General features: G+C 48.5%; 1 protein-coding gene across 1 annotated transcript in view; it reads left to right on the top strand.

Moving 5' to 3' along the window:
- The first annotated feature begins 2,285 nt into the window (after window positions 1–2,285).
- The window catches only part of GAA (alpha glucosidase), a 29,465-nt gene continuing 17,130 nt past the window's right edge, over window positions 2,286–14,620 (top strand). Inside the window, exons 1-4 of the mRNA XM_080993681.1 lie at window positions 2,286–2,396; window positions 3,417–4,011; window positions 4,943–5,088; window positions 7,691–7,856. Of these exons, the coding sequence (XP_080849807.1) occupies window positions 3,484–4,011; window positions 4,943–5,088; window positions 7,691–7,856 (840 nt within the window). The 5' untranslated portion in view covers window positions 2,286–2,396; window positions 3,417–3,483. The remainder of the gene's footprint in view (window positions 2,397–3,416; window positions 4,012–4,942; window positions 5,089–7,690; window positions 7,857–14,620) is intronic.

Below are 14,620 nucleotides of genomic sequence, written 5' to 3'. Positions count from 1 at the left end.
CAGATCATGCTATCCAGGGCCCTATTTACTCATCTCCGATTATCTTCTCTACAGTGTTCCAACTTAAAACAGAACACCAGAACTGAAAGCATTTTCCCACTTATACCCAATTGTAGAGGGGCTTATCAAAACCCACTTCCAAAAATTATCTGATTGCAGGTGTGGTAGGGAATGTGCTAGAACAATGTCTTGCCTCCGCAAGAGAGCCAATAAACAAGCTTAATCCAAACGATACTGAGGCACTGTTAGTCGGTACCAGTAGTTCCCTAGACCAGATAGATTAGGAGGTAGCCTCCTCTGAGAGAGGTTACCCTTCCTCTGAAGGAACAGGTGCATAGTTTAGGGGATACTAGTGGACTGAGGCCCAAGTGGTGCAGGGTGTCTTCTACCAACTTTAATACTATAGGCCAACTAAGGCCCAGGGGCCAGATCCAGCCCAATCGCCTTCTAAATCCAGCCCGCGGACCATCAGGGAATCAGCATGTTTTTACATGAGTAGAATGTGTGGCCATAAAGAAGGCTGATCGCCGAAGAATTGATGCTTTTGAATTATGGTGCTGGAGGAGACTCTTGAGAGTCCCATGGACTGCAAGAAGATCAAACCTATCCATTCTTAAGGAAATCAGCCCTGAGTGCTCACTGGAAGGGCAGATCCTGAAGCTGAGCCTCCAATACTTTGGCCACCTCGTGAGAAGAGAAGACTCCCTGGAAAAGACCCTGATGTTGGGAAAGATGGAGGGCACAAGGAGAAGGGAACGACAGAGGACGAGATGGTTGGACAGTGTTCTCAAAGCTACCAGCATGAGTTTGACCAAAATGGGGGAGGCAGTGGAAGACAGGAGTGCCTGGCGGGCTCTGGTCCATGGGGTCACAAAGAGTCGGACATCACTAAACGACTAAACAACAAAAGAATGTGTTGGGTTATTTGTGGGGCATAGGAATTCGTTCATTCCCCCCCCTTCAAAATATAGTCCAGCCCCCCACAAGGTCTGAGGGACAGTGGACCGGCCCCCTGCTGAAAAAGTTTGCTGACCCCTGCTATAGGCACTCAGCTGGGGGTATTTTCTTTTCTTTTTTGCTAAAGTGTTGGTTCAGAGTTTTATACTGTATGTGAACACCCTTCACAAACACACACACTGTGTATTTTCTACCTTGTCATCCATTTGGGGTACAAAATGTGTGGCTGAAACAGCTTTTCGTTGTAGAAAAAAATATGCTAGTTCTGCAAGCACACCTGTATACTGTCCAGTGTGAACCTCCAGCCTGCTGCCCAAATTTGACTATCATCAGGCCCATTCCACCAAGCGTGCCTACCAGCTCTGCACCAGTTGTTATATGACATATACAGTAGAATGCCAGATGTGGGACAGGCAAGGGCAGGGCTTGGCCCAAAGGCGCTTTGCAGGCACTGTTGATTGGCAGCACCTGCAAAGCCTCTCTCCCAGCGCATCTCCCAGGGCTTCAGGAGAGCTGCAGAAAGGTGGCAAAGTGATGTACCCTTCCTTATCCACCAAATCTACGCTTCAGGTAAGTCCAGGCTTCCTCAACCTCGACCCTCCAGATGTTTTGAGACTACAATTCCCAGCATCCTTGACCACTGGTCCTGCTAGCTAGGGATCATGGGAGCTGTAGGCCAAAAACATCTGGAGGGCCAAAGTTGAGGAAGCCTGGGTAAGACCAATCCTCCCTTTTGAACATCACTTCCCAAACCGGCAGCAACAAGTGGCAAGTGCACGCACGCGAGGAGGCAGACTAAAAACTTGCGAACATTCTCAATGCTTGTACAGGGTTTAATTACAGGATTGGTGCTCCCTCCCCCCCCCGCAAAAAAGGTAATTTGTCACAGCTCGTCAATGAGGAAGAAGCTCATCACTTGCTAATAGGAATGAGTATCCAAGCGTCCGCATTATTATAACTACTCCAAAAGGGCATAACATGTTCCCTCTTCAGGACACGCACCTTCCGACTAAATGAATCTCTCTAGGTCTAGAAGATACCAAAGTTCAGGAGCGGCCTCGATCATTTCCTATCAAATTTTTCTTGCTTATTTTTGTTCCCCAGCGTGGTGGCTGTGTGTGCGTGTTCGAGGTTGAAGTTCTGCACAGTTTGATGAATTCGGGTACAAATCCGAATCCATATTTTCCCTGAGAAAAGTATTTTGAATCCAGGGGAATCTTTCCCCATGACGCTATATGATGCCTCAAGTAACAACAACAGACTCTTTCCCCACTTTAGTCTACGGAGCTTGCTCGCTTCAAGAAAACCCGAAAGACAAACTAGGGGGAAGTCACATGATCAACTGCTCACGTGACTGTTGTGATTTTCCCCCACCCACCCGGAATATTCTTGGACTCGAGTACTGTATGTGGCTGGCTGACGGCGTTTCTGAGCCGGCGGTGAGTGAAGTTTTGCAGGGGGAAATGGTCAGGATATATTTGAGTGTCCCCCACCCCGTTCTGCAAGCCTGGTAGAGTAAGCTGAAGAATCTTATTCGGAGATCAAGCACTGTGAGGTTTTCAAGGGTTCCTGTAATTTTTATTACACAAAAAGCAAAGTTAGCAGTGTTGAGTCATGAGGAAAATTCCGAAGTCGGTATTTTATTAATTACACAATGTCACCATTTTTCATGTTATTTGCAGGATTCCCGTGCCTTTAACTGCCCCCTCCAAAAAAAACTGGGAAAACGCGCCTCCTTTCACTGTATAATAGCAGTACTGTATATGCTATTAAAAGCCACACCTTCTGTTTTTCTGCCTGCTGCAGAGCTCTTAGGCACGGAATCTTGCCAGAAAACAGGTAGTATTTGGGACTGTGATAGTTCCCATATAGAATTGTACCCCATTTTCTCCAGAGAAAAAAAGAAGGGAGCATAGGACTTAATCACAGGCAGAATGGAGTCCACCAAACTAGAATGAATGCATGGGTGTAGCCAGGATTTTTGGGGTGGGGTGGGGCAGGACCTCAGGTTTCTATGGATTTTTATTGATTGAGGGGAGGCTGCTGGCCCCTGCCCCCCCCCCCGCTACACCCCATAGCTGTCAAATTTTTTAAAGGGAAATTCCTTTATTCCGAGTAGGATTCCTAGCAAGAAAAGGGAAAAGTTGACAGCTATGTTACACCCATGAATGAATGCTCCATTTTAACCCAAATCCATCAATGTGAGTAGTCTAGTGAACCCTCAAAGGGGTGTCAGGGGGCCCATTAAGTTTGGAAGCAGCATTAGGCAGACCGGGGTGGGGGGGTAGGCAGGAATGCACTCTGGCTATTGTATAGAACTGACTTGCTGGGTACTTAAGTCAGATAAAACTAATGAATGCCAAGAAGCAGACTGGGAACTTTTGACTACACAATAGGACTCTTGGGCAATGCAGCCTGCAGAAAGTCTTAAGTTCCTTGTCTTGCATGTTCTCCCGCAGGTGGATGCCTTAACCAATCCTATGCCGGCTGAGGAGGGCACACCTGCCTGTCTCCTGAAAGTCCGCTATGCCACTGACGGAGAAGCCTAAGTGGAAGGGTCTCTGCATGATTCTGTGGGCTTCTGGCATCACAGCTGCAACTGTTATACTTGGTGTTTCTGGGGTCCATGATAACTTGAGCCCTGGAGCTGCTCCAGAAGCAGCGAGTGCCTGCAGAGATCATAATAAATGCAGGGACGTGAAACGGAAACCCATAGAACGACCGGAATTCCCCAGAGGGTTCATCGCGCAGCCACAGTGCAACGTTCCTCCAGACAGCCGCTTTGACTGTGCTCCAGAGAAGCTGCTCTCTCAAGAAGAATGCCAGGCCCGGGGCTGTTGTTATGTCCCTGTTTTGCCCAAGGGCCCTGCTATTTTGCAGCCGTGGTGCTTCTTCCCTCCTAGCTACCCTAGTTACAAGTTAGCAAACCTGACCACCACTGAAAGTGGCTACACTGCCCGCTTGACCCGCGGTGTGCCCACTTTCATGCCAGACGACGTAATGACCTTGCAGCTGGATGTGATCTTTGAGACGGAGGGTAGGCTTCACTTCACGGTGAGTAGGGACTGTGCCTATTTCATTTCATTTGTATACTGCTCATCAAGAAAATAAGATCTTCGCAGAGCAACTTGCAAATTGCATATTATACATGCAATAAGATGTAATTAAAAACACACACACCCAAACAGCACAAAAATCTCAGTGTAATACTTCAAAACAACATCAAAAACCAAGTGGGCATATAGTGCTCCAGGAGAATATACAATGATCAAAATCAGGTGAAAATTGGGGTGTTTTGCTACTTGGATCAAATCAGTGGCTAAGGGATGTAATAAGTGGTACCTGTACTCTAGTTCGATGCACAGTTTATAGCTGCCTTTAGTGTTGATCTTTAAGCATTGTATTAGTAGTGAGATGCCTGGGTTAGCTAGCTAAAAGGTTACTTCGTAGTTTAGTACATGCAGTGGTACCTCAGGTTAAGTACTTAATTCGTTCCGGAGGTCCGTACTTAACCTGAAACTGTTCTTAACCTGAAGACCACTTTAGCTAATGGGGCCTCCTGCTGCTGCCGCCGCGCCGCCAGAGCACAATTTCTGTTCTCATCCTGAAGCAAAGTTCTTAACCTGAAGCACTATTTCTGGGTTAGCGGAGTCTGTAACCTGAAGCGTATGTAATCCGAGGTACCACTGTACTGTATATAAAGTCAAATATTTTGCTAATTGAATTAGGGGTGGAGGGATGAGTTGTTTCATGAAAAACACTTGGTTCCCTTGACCAGGACATGCCCACCCCCAAATTCATGAATGATCTTTTCCCACCCCCTACTTCTCTCAAGTAATTTCACTATAGATGCTAAGTTCCTGACAGCCTGGCTAGATTTCTCTGATTTGCAGCATCTCTATTTGTGATGCAGGAACCTCTTCATAGGCTCACTATGGCTTAAGTCAACCCTGTAATCCTGTTTCTATTGTCTTCTCCAACACAGCTTAAGGATCCAGTTAACAAGCGCTATGAAGTCCCTTTAAAGACCCCAAAAACGAGCAACTGGGCATCCTCAACACTGTACTCTGTACAGTTCTCTGATGATCCCTTTGGCCTTGTTGTTGTCCGAAAATCCAGTGGGCAGGTTCTGTAAGTTACTCCTGATTTTCTTTACCCAAATGTTCTCCTTCTGTCTGCTTGCCACCAAGAGCATCCATCAAACAGAGCCTGAAAAGCTGTATGAAAATAACAGAGGAATGAAAGCATGTGGGGGGTGAAGGCAGTTGCCCAGTCTGAAACCCATGTTATAGGTAATATATTCCAGGGATAAAATTAATCATCATGCTCTTTCAGTCATTCCATCTGTACAAGCATTCCAGCTTGCCAGACAGAACGATCCCTCCTCTCCCCACCACATAGTGTGATCTGAAGGGAAAGAGAAATAAAAAATACCAGCCGACAGGAAAACCAGTTATGCTATGAGCAAGGGCACGAGCGGAACTAACCCGTTAACCAGAGGCCTTGGAAAAGGTGAGAAAGTGGTGATGGAGAGTAGGATGGTCCTGACCTTACAACCAGAGGCCTTGGGAAAAGTGATGCAACCTCAAGTTATGGGTGTGATTACTAGGGAGGGGGGCCTTATATACAGGGGTTGATGATTCTCACATGATATGCCAGATTAATAAATAACCAGGTATAAAATGCACTTCCATGCTGACGAGAAATATTTCAGGTAATGGCTGAATGTAAGATTATGGAGGGTAGTGATTAGTGGATAGCCATGAGTGTTTACAACCCAGACAAGAATTTCAAAAAGAATGGGGAAAATGCAGAGCATACTTTAACCAAACAGTGCCCCAAAATATATACCTGGACTTGTTTTGATTAATTTCTACTGGAGACTTTGCGGTTTTTTAAGTCATAACTAGGAAAAATTGTAATAGTCACATATAAAAGAAACAGTATACAAGAAGTAAATAAGGAGGCCATTTACAGGATAAAGGAAGTCTTTTATTTTTATGTTTGTTTTCTTTATGTAAGGGGATAGGAGTTTAATTTTGATAATTAAATTGTCAGTGGTGTTGTTTGTATGCATGAGTTGTTGTGGACTATGTTGTACATAAATTATTGATAAAAAATATTTAAAAAATAATAATGCACGAGGTGATATAACATTCTTAAATCATATATATATATAGGTTAATAATACATATTTAATAGTCGTATGGTATAGAATATTATGCACAATAAACAGTTATGTATTGTGTAAAATTATAGGTACTAGTATATTCAAGGATATTCATGGGGTAAATTATGACTGCCTAATTAAACATATATGTATTATGTTTAATATGTAGGATAATGTACATATTCTTTCATGGGGTAAATCAGTTAATGCACTATATACGTAATAGTATTAAGATCATACTCGACCCCCAATTTCAGGGGTCACACGGGCGGAGGGGGCTCACCCTGATGCACAAGCAGAAGGCTTCCACTGACAGGCTGCCCCCAGGGCCATTTGCCATACTACATATGAGCAATCCAGGGTTTATACCCAAGAATCTACCTAAGGTAGCACTTCAGACATTACCAACTCTCTGATGTGTGTGCCTGACTGATGTGTGTTTTTCCAGACATGAATTGGAGTCATTTGCACATAACTTGATATCTGAAAATGTAGCCTCTTTTAAGTGTGCACCTTAAGCAAATACTGTTATGAGAAGCAGCCTCCAGCGGTTAGAGCTCTTTGTAGTATTTGTAACTCTGGGCTAAAGCACTTCCTCTTTTTGACCTTCTGCTTTTCTGGTGAGACAGAGCTTGAAAGGTCCTTTTCTGGATTCAGGGTATGTAGTGACATTATTCACAGGTGTGCTAGGGCAGCGGGAACCAGAGAAATGCTAAAGTGGAATTGCCAGGAGCTTGACCTACACTCGAGTAGGACCCTGGCAGAGACACATGCCCAACTGGTATGTTCTCTCCCTCCTAGTCGATCGTTCGGGAGCTTCAAAAGCTTTCTTCAGCCCGAACATCACAGCGACACTTAGGCACACTTAGGGATCGCAGAGTCTTCGCAGCTTGCGTAATAGACCTCAGTAACTCAGCATTTTGGCTAATCTATTTTATTTACATATAAACACACACGGAGCACTGCAACTTGGCTCCCTCTCTCTCTAGCATCAGACAGCAAAGAGAAAAAGAACAAAGGACAATAGTCCCACTTCACGGAACACAGTAACACAAACATCCTGTCTCTGTGGAGTCAAAACATACACCGTCATGTGAAAGACAGCAATCCCATGACTGCAACCACGGAGCAGGAATTCTAACACTTTTTGGCTGGACTCGGTGGTAAAGCATCTGTGTTCCAGACAGGAGGTCCCTGGTGAAATCCCCAGCATCTCCAGGTAGGGCTTGGAGACATCTCTGCCTGAAATGGAGGAGAGCCTCTGCCAGTCAGGCAGAAAACACTGAGTTAGGTGGACTTGTATAAGGCAGATCCTTGTGTTCCTAATGTCTGGTTCAGGGGCTTCTTTCTCCTTGTTCTCACAGTGAATTCAGACAACCAATAGCCTCCTATAGCCAACTGAGCTACACAGTGCTCATGTGCCCTGGCCATGTGGTCAACAAATCCACTGGAAGTTGTGTGTGTGGGTGTAGGCTTTGGGAGTGGTTAGTGGAACAGAGATCTAGAAAAGGCAAATTCATTGCAGTCTGCTTAGTGGGATTGTCCACTTTCTCCCCCAAATAGAATCAATACCACCGTGGCTCCCCTCTTCTACGCAGACCAGTTCCTGCAGATCTCCACTTCCCTGCCATCGCGCTTCATCTCTGGGCTGGGTGAGCACCAGACCTCGCTCATCCTGAATGTCAATTGGACCAGGGTTACCTTATGGAATCGGGACATAACGCCCACAGTAAGTCATGGGGAGTTTCAGGAAGGGCTGGGGTGAAAAAACTTTAGAAGTCTGCCTCCCAAAAAGCAGCAACAGCCCAATACAGATTGGGCATGCTCAGAGGCCACACTGCGCTGTGTATCCAGAGGACAGAGGGGAGAAGCATGGGAAATGGCTTGGCTGGAACCCCCAACAGGAGCACTCTACGCTACAACTTTTTGCTGCAGTTCACCTTTGTCCCTTCTGCTTTTGAATCCAGTTAAACCTGTCCTTTCCTTCTTCCCGGAGAAGTAGTTCTAGGAAAGGAGCTTGGGATTTCCAGCAGAGAATTATCAATGCCTCACCTGACTTCAGTACCCAGAATTCTTCAGCAGGTTATAAGTTAGTAGTGTGTATGGAGTTGTGGGCATGCACACCATCATATGCATTGCTAGGACCATTTGCCTGAGGAATGCCTTATCCTCTCATTGACTTTTGATGTGCTTTGTGCAGGAAGGATCATTTGACCTAGTCTGGCAGTGAGGTTCTGAAGTATTCTGCTATTGTCCACAGCGTAGAGCCATCATTGCACTGTTCTACTAACTAAACCTGGTGTCAAGCTTTGGGGAATTCTTTCCCTCCCCCAGTGGCAGCGAGAAACAGAGAAAACAAAGAATAGTTCTTACTAGTGAGTGTATTCAATCATCACAGCAAGAGACAAGGAATGCAGTCTGTCTCCCGTTAATGGCGTTGCTCCAGCTGAGCTCCTTCCCCTTCCCTTGCTAGTAACAGCACTTCCTCTTATGGTGGCCGACAGAGGCTAATTGTCTCTGAGTCTTTTGCTCTTGTATATCAACGATCGCCAGGTTCTGGGAGAAGGGGGGTCAGAAATACTCTCCAATGATAACGTGTCAGCTGTCTGCTCTGTCTCAGTCTCCCTCTTCTCTTCTCTTCTCTTCTCTTCTCTTCTCTTCTCTTCTCTTCTCTTCTCCCAACACCTCCCAACTCGTCTGTTCACATGTCTCTGAGCTGTCACCATCCTCAAACCACTGCTGTAATTCAATACAGTGGTACCTCAGGTTACAGACGCTTCAGGTTACAGACTCCGCTAACCCAGAAATTGTACCTCGGGTTTAGAACTTTGCTTCAGGATGAGAACAGAAATCGTGCACCAGTGGCGCGTCGGCAGCAGGAGGCCCCATTAGCTAAAGTGGTGCTTCAGGTTAAGACCACTTTCAGGTTAAGAATGGACCTCCAGAATGAATTAAGTTCTTAACCCAAGTGTCAGGGAACTGCCATCGGAAGGAAGGGAAGTGAAAGGGCTCACACAGGTTGGGAGAGACTCAGCAGCTGAAGAGGGAACCAGTAGGGGGAGAGGAGCTGGGCTGAGGGAAAGGGAGCTGGAGGGATGGCTCAGAGACACTTCCAGCGAAAACAGTGGGGAGGTTTCAGGACCTCCTGTAGGGACACCCACTCCTCGCCGGAAACTGTCACGCAGAGAGTCCAGAAGACGTGTTTCCGTTAAGGAGCTTTTATGTTGGAAGCGATTCCGAAAGCAACCACTGTCGGAATCTGCCAGCGACTGACGGAGCCATGTTTAAGGGGCTCCGTTACAGACAGAGGTTTGCAAACTTGACCAAACTCTGAGGGACTAGGATTTTACACACAAGCAGCTCATCGTCCCATCACAGCATTCCGACAGTCTTCGTGAGCAGCTTGTGCAGGAGAAGGCATCATGAGCAACCCAGCCGGAACCGGAGAAGCAGGAGCTGGAGCGGGTCCAAGCCTGGAAGAAAGGTACCGGGTGTTGGAGGTCCAGCTAGCGCTGCAGACGGCGAGGCTTGAGGAGAGGAGGGCTCAGGATGCAGACAAAAAGGGGAAAGACACCCAGCTCGTCAGAAAGGTACCAGGATTGGTGCAGAAGTTTGGGGGGGAGCCCAAAGACTATCATGGCTTTCGGACAGAGATGCAATATGCCCTCAATCTGCAGTTTGATGAATTCCCTGACGAGGAATCACGAGTGGCTTTCGTGATTGGGCATCTTGAAAAGGGGGCGAGAGACTGGGTTAGACCCCTGATGGCAGCGAATAGTGACGTCCTAAAGGACACGATGAAGTTCTTTCGCGCCATGGATCTGATGTTTTCCAGCGATATTGAACAGGGAGTGGTCCGCAGACAGTTAATGGCTTGCAAACAGGGGAGCCGATCTGTCCGTGAGTACTGGACTGAGTTCACCATGTTGATCCATAAATTGGGGTGGGATCTATCGGCGGAACCCATTCAAATGCTCTTTGAAGAAGGGCTTTCTTCGGCTGTGAAAGACGAACTTTCCCGGGCGCCCAGGGCGGAGTCTATGGACCAGCTGACCAAATCAGCGCTGACCATAGGAGCGCGCCAGGAGGCGAGAGCATTGGAGAGGCGGGAAGGGAAGGGGGAACGTTGGAAGGAGTTCCGCATTCCAGACATTCCAGAGCCAACTTTCCCGCCGGCAGAGCCGATGGAAATCGGAACAGCGCGCGCGCGCGCAGTTTCAAAGCCCAGTGAGGGGGGAAAGAAGGAGGGAAAAGGCGCCCGGAAATGCTATCTCTGCCAACAGCCAGGTCACTTTGCCAGAGTCTGCCCCCAGAGGAAGGAATGGCAAGGGATGGTAGGAGCTGTGGAGGGAAGAGAGGAAGAAATACCGAAGCAAGTAAAAGCCAACGCCTGGCTGCCACCGTCGGGGCACAGCAGCCAGGCCAAAGAGCAGTGAAAGTGCCCACGCCAGAACCTCCTAAACCCGCCCTAGTGATAGAAGTGGCGCTAGAGCTGCCAAACGGACACCCTCTAAAGATAAAGGCGCTGTTGGACTCAGGCAGCTCCTGCAATTTCATGAGCAAAGAGTTTGCAGCTGAACACCAGATACAGACGATCCCTTTAAGCAACCCCCTGCAGGTGACCACGATCGATGGCAGGGAGCTGTTGGGAGGAGAAGTCAGCTTGCAGACCGTCCCAATGATAATGAAGGTGGCAAGGCACACCGAACTGATAGCGTTTAATGTGGCCACCTTGGGAGGAGCTCCCATTATATTGGGGATGAGCTGGCTAGCGTTACATGATCCGCTGGTGGGCTGGCATCAGAGAGTGGTTTCTTTTGGTTCAGCACATTGCTTAGAACACTGCAAAGAGGGAAAGGGTTTGGCAGGGGCCCAAGCCACCCTAGCAGGGACTGAAGTAACGGAGAACGTGAAGGTACCACGACAATACGCAGATCTCCGCGACGTCTTCAGCGAAAGGGAAGCTGACCAATTACCCCCGCATAGACCCTTTGACTGTCAAATCAATTTACTCCCTGGGGCACAGCTCCCTGTAGGCAAGCTGTACGCCATGTCAGACAGAGAGATGCAGGAGTTAAGAGAGTTCATTGACAAGAACCTGAAGAGAGGGTTCATCAGAGAGTCCAGGGCGGTGGGGGGCAGCCCAGTGTTTTTTGTGGATAAAAAAAACACGAACAAGCCGAGGCTTGTGTGTGACTTCAGGGCCTTAAATGCAGTGTCAGAACCAGTGGCTTTCCCTATGCCCAGGATTGACGACATTTTGACAAGGGTCAGGAAGGGAAAGATTTTTACTAAACTGGACCTAAGGGGGGCGTACAACCTGATACGAATAAGGAAGGGGGATGAATGGAAAACCACCATGTTCACCCCTTTGGGGGCATTTGAATATTTAGTTATGCCCTTCGGCCTACAAGGAGGCTCCGCGTGCTTTCAATCGTTTATGAACCACGTCCTGGGGCCTTTGCTTTACAAGAATTGTGTGGCCTTCTTAGACGACGTGTTGGTGTATTCTGAGAATGAGGAGCAGCATGTGAGAGACGTCAGAGAAGTGTTGAGCAGGCTGCAAGCCAACCAGCTGTGGGTGAAACTGGAGAAGTGTCAGTTTCATACCAAGGAGGTGGAATTCCTGGGGTATCGCCTGTCAGACAAGGGATTGGCCATGGATCCCGGCAAGGTCCAGGCGGTGCTGGAATGGAAAACACCCAAAACAAGGAAGGATGTGCAGAGGTTCCTAGGATTTGGGAACTTCTATCGTAAGTTCATCCGAAACTTTGCCCACCTGACGGCGCCCATTACGGACTGTCTCAGCAGTAAGAAGAAGTTCGTTTGGACTGAGGAGGCGGAGCGAGCATTTGAGGAACTAAAAAGGGCCTTCACCTCGGAACAACAACTCCTGCATGTGGATTTACAAAAACCGATGAGAGTGGAAACTGACGCATCAGACAGAGCTATTGGGGCGGTGCTTCTGCAGCCAGGGAAGGAGGAGTCAGAGTGGAGACCGTGTGCCTTTTTTTCGCGAAAGCTGAACAAATCCGAGAGAAACTACACGGTGTATGACCGAGAACTACTAGCCATTCATGAGGCGTTCCGGAGATGGAGGCACCTGCTAATTGGCGCACAACATAAGGTGCAAGTGTGCACTGACCACAAGAACCTAGAGTATTGGAGGACGGCACGAGTGCTCAACCAACGGCAAGTGAGATGGGCCCAGGAGTTCTCCAAATTTAACTTTGAGATTTGTTACGTGCCAGGCCCAGAGAACATTAGGGCGGACGCTCTCTCACGCAAACCTGAATATTTGGAGGGGGAGGGAGCACCCGAAGAGAGACATGTCATTCCAGAGGACCGCTGGGTGTGTGGGGCGGCATTGGTGGGACAAAGAGAACTGGTAGAGGAAACAGAGAATGATGAATACGCCCAGAATAAGCTCAGAGGTCTTAGGGGTGAGGGAGAGGAACCAGGGGGTTTCGAGGAAAGAAATGGAGCTTTGTATTACAAAGGGGCACTGTATATCCCTGAAGGAGACTTAAGGGGGAGGGTACTCAAGCAGTTGCACGACAGCCCCACGGCGGGGCATTTTGGACAACACAAAACCATGTGGTTGGTCACCAGGGAATTTTGGTGGCCTAAGGTGAGGGAAGATGTACGGGAGTATGTAAGAGGGTGTGAGCAATGCCAGCGAGCCAAAGGGGAGAGGCGGGCACCGGCGGGGCTATTAGAACCCTTACCAACCCCAGAACGACCTTGGGAGGCAGTGTCGATAGATTTTATGACTGATCTGCCGAAGTCCAAGGGGAAAACAGCCATCATGGTGGTGGTAGACCTACTAACAAAGATGTGCCACTTTGTAGCCTGCTCGCATGCAGTCACGGCGGAAGAGACAGCGAAGTTATTTGTAGAACACATTTTTAGGTTGCACGGGGTGCCATTGAGGGTGGTCTCAGACCGAGGAAAACAATTTACTTCCAGGTTCTGGAGGAAGCTCATGAGCTTACTGCAGGTGGAGGTCAACTTTTCGACTGCCCGGCACCCTGAAACCAACGGGCAGGCGGAAAGAGCAAACGGGGTCCTCCAGCAATACCTGAGGTGTTATGTCAATGACAGAGAGAATGACTGGGTAGAAAAGTTGGCGCTGGCGGAATTTGCCTACAACAATGCCGAGAATGTGTCCACAGGGATGAGCCCCTTCTTGGCTAATTATGGGTGTCATCCCAGGGCTTTCCCAGGGGGAGAAGGGGAGAGATGGGGTGTCCCGGCAGCCGAGCATTTTGTAGAAGAAATGGAAGCAATCCATCGTCAGCTCCAACTCAACTTAGAAAGGGCGAAGGAAGAATACAAGAGGCAGGCAGACAAGAACCGAAGGGAAGGTGAAACCATAAGGGTGGGAGATAGGGTGTGGCTGTCAACCCAAGGGTTGCCGTTCAAAGGAGGTTGTAAGAAATTAAGACCCAGGAGATTGGGTCCCTTTGAGGTCATTCAACAGGTCAACCCAGTGGCTTTCAGGCTCCGGTTACCCAACCACATGAAACTGCACCCAGTATTTCACAGGTCGTTACTGTCACCGTATGAGGGGGGACGAGAAGGGATGGCCACTCGGGGACCGGTCATAGAAGAAAGGGAATGCAGCAGCCATGTGGCAGAAATCCTCGACGCCAGATGGAAGGGGGATCAGGTGGAGTATTTGGTAGCGTGGGAAGGAGAACCGGAGTCAGAAAACACTTGGGTAATGGCAGAAGATATCAATGACGAGGTATTGATAGAAACGTTCCATCAAAGGTTCCCAAGGAAACCTCAGCCTGTGGAGAGGTTCCGGAGGGAATACTTTGGGACCACCGATGAGGAGGAGGAGTTGGAAGGATTCTCGGAATCGGAAGGGGAAGGGGAGATGGACTCTGAGGAGGAGGAGTACTTCGAGACCAGGAACCGCAACAGGTGGAGAGAAGTGTTCGGGACATCGGAAGATGAAGGAAGTTCATTCCGGGGTTTTGCCTCCTCACCGCCCGTAGAGGAGGGGGCGAGAGGGGATGAAGGGGGCCCTGGAGGGGAGGTGGATGTCAGGGAACTGCCATCGGAAGGAAGGGAAGTGAAAGGGCTCACACAGGTTGGGAGAGACTCAGCAGCTGAAGAGGGAACCAGTAGGGGGAGAGGAGCTGGGCTGAGGGAAAGGGAGCTGGAGGGATGGCTCAGAGACACTTCCAGCGAAAACAGTGGGGAGGTTTCAGGACCTCCTGTAGGGACACCCACTCCTCGCCGGAAACTGTCACGCAGAGAGTCCAGAAGACGTGTTTCCGTTAAGGAGCTTTTATGTTGGAAGCGATTCCGAAAGCAACCACTGTCGGAATCTGCCAGCGACTGACGGAGCCATGTTTAAGGGGCTCCGTTACAGACAGAGGTTTGCAAACTTGACCAAACTCTGAGGGACTAGGATTTTACACACAAGCAGCTCATCGTCCCATCACACCAAGGTACTACTGTACTGCCTTCCTCTTCTCT

Source organism: Podarcis pityusensis (assembly GCF_964106645.2).
Source record: "Podarcis pityusensis genome assembly, chromosome: 2".
Classification (NCBI taxonomy): Eukaryota; Metazoa; Chordata; class Lepidosauria; order Squamata; family Lacertidae; genus Podarcis; species Podarcis pityusensis.
The sequence above is the reverse complement of the archived record's forward strand: the minus strand, read 5'-3'. Positions and strand labels throughout refer to the sequence as shown.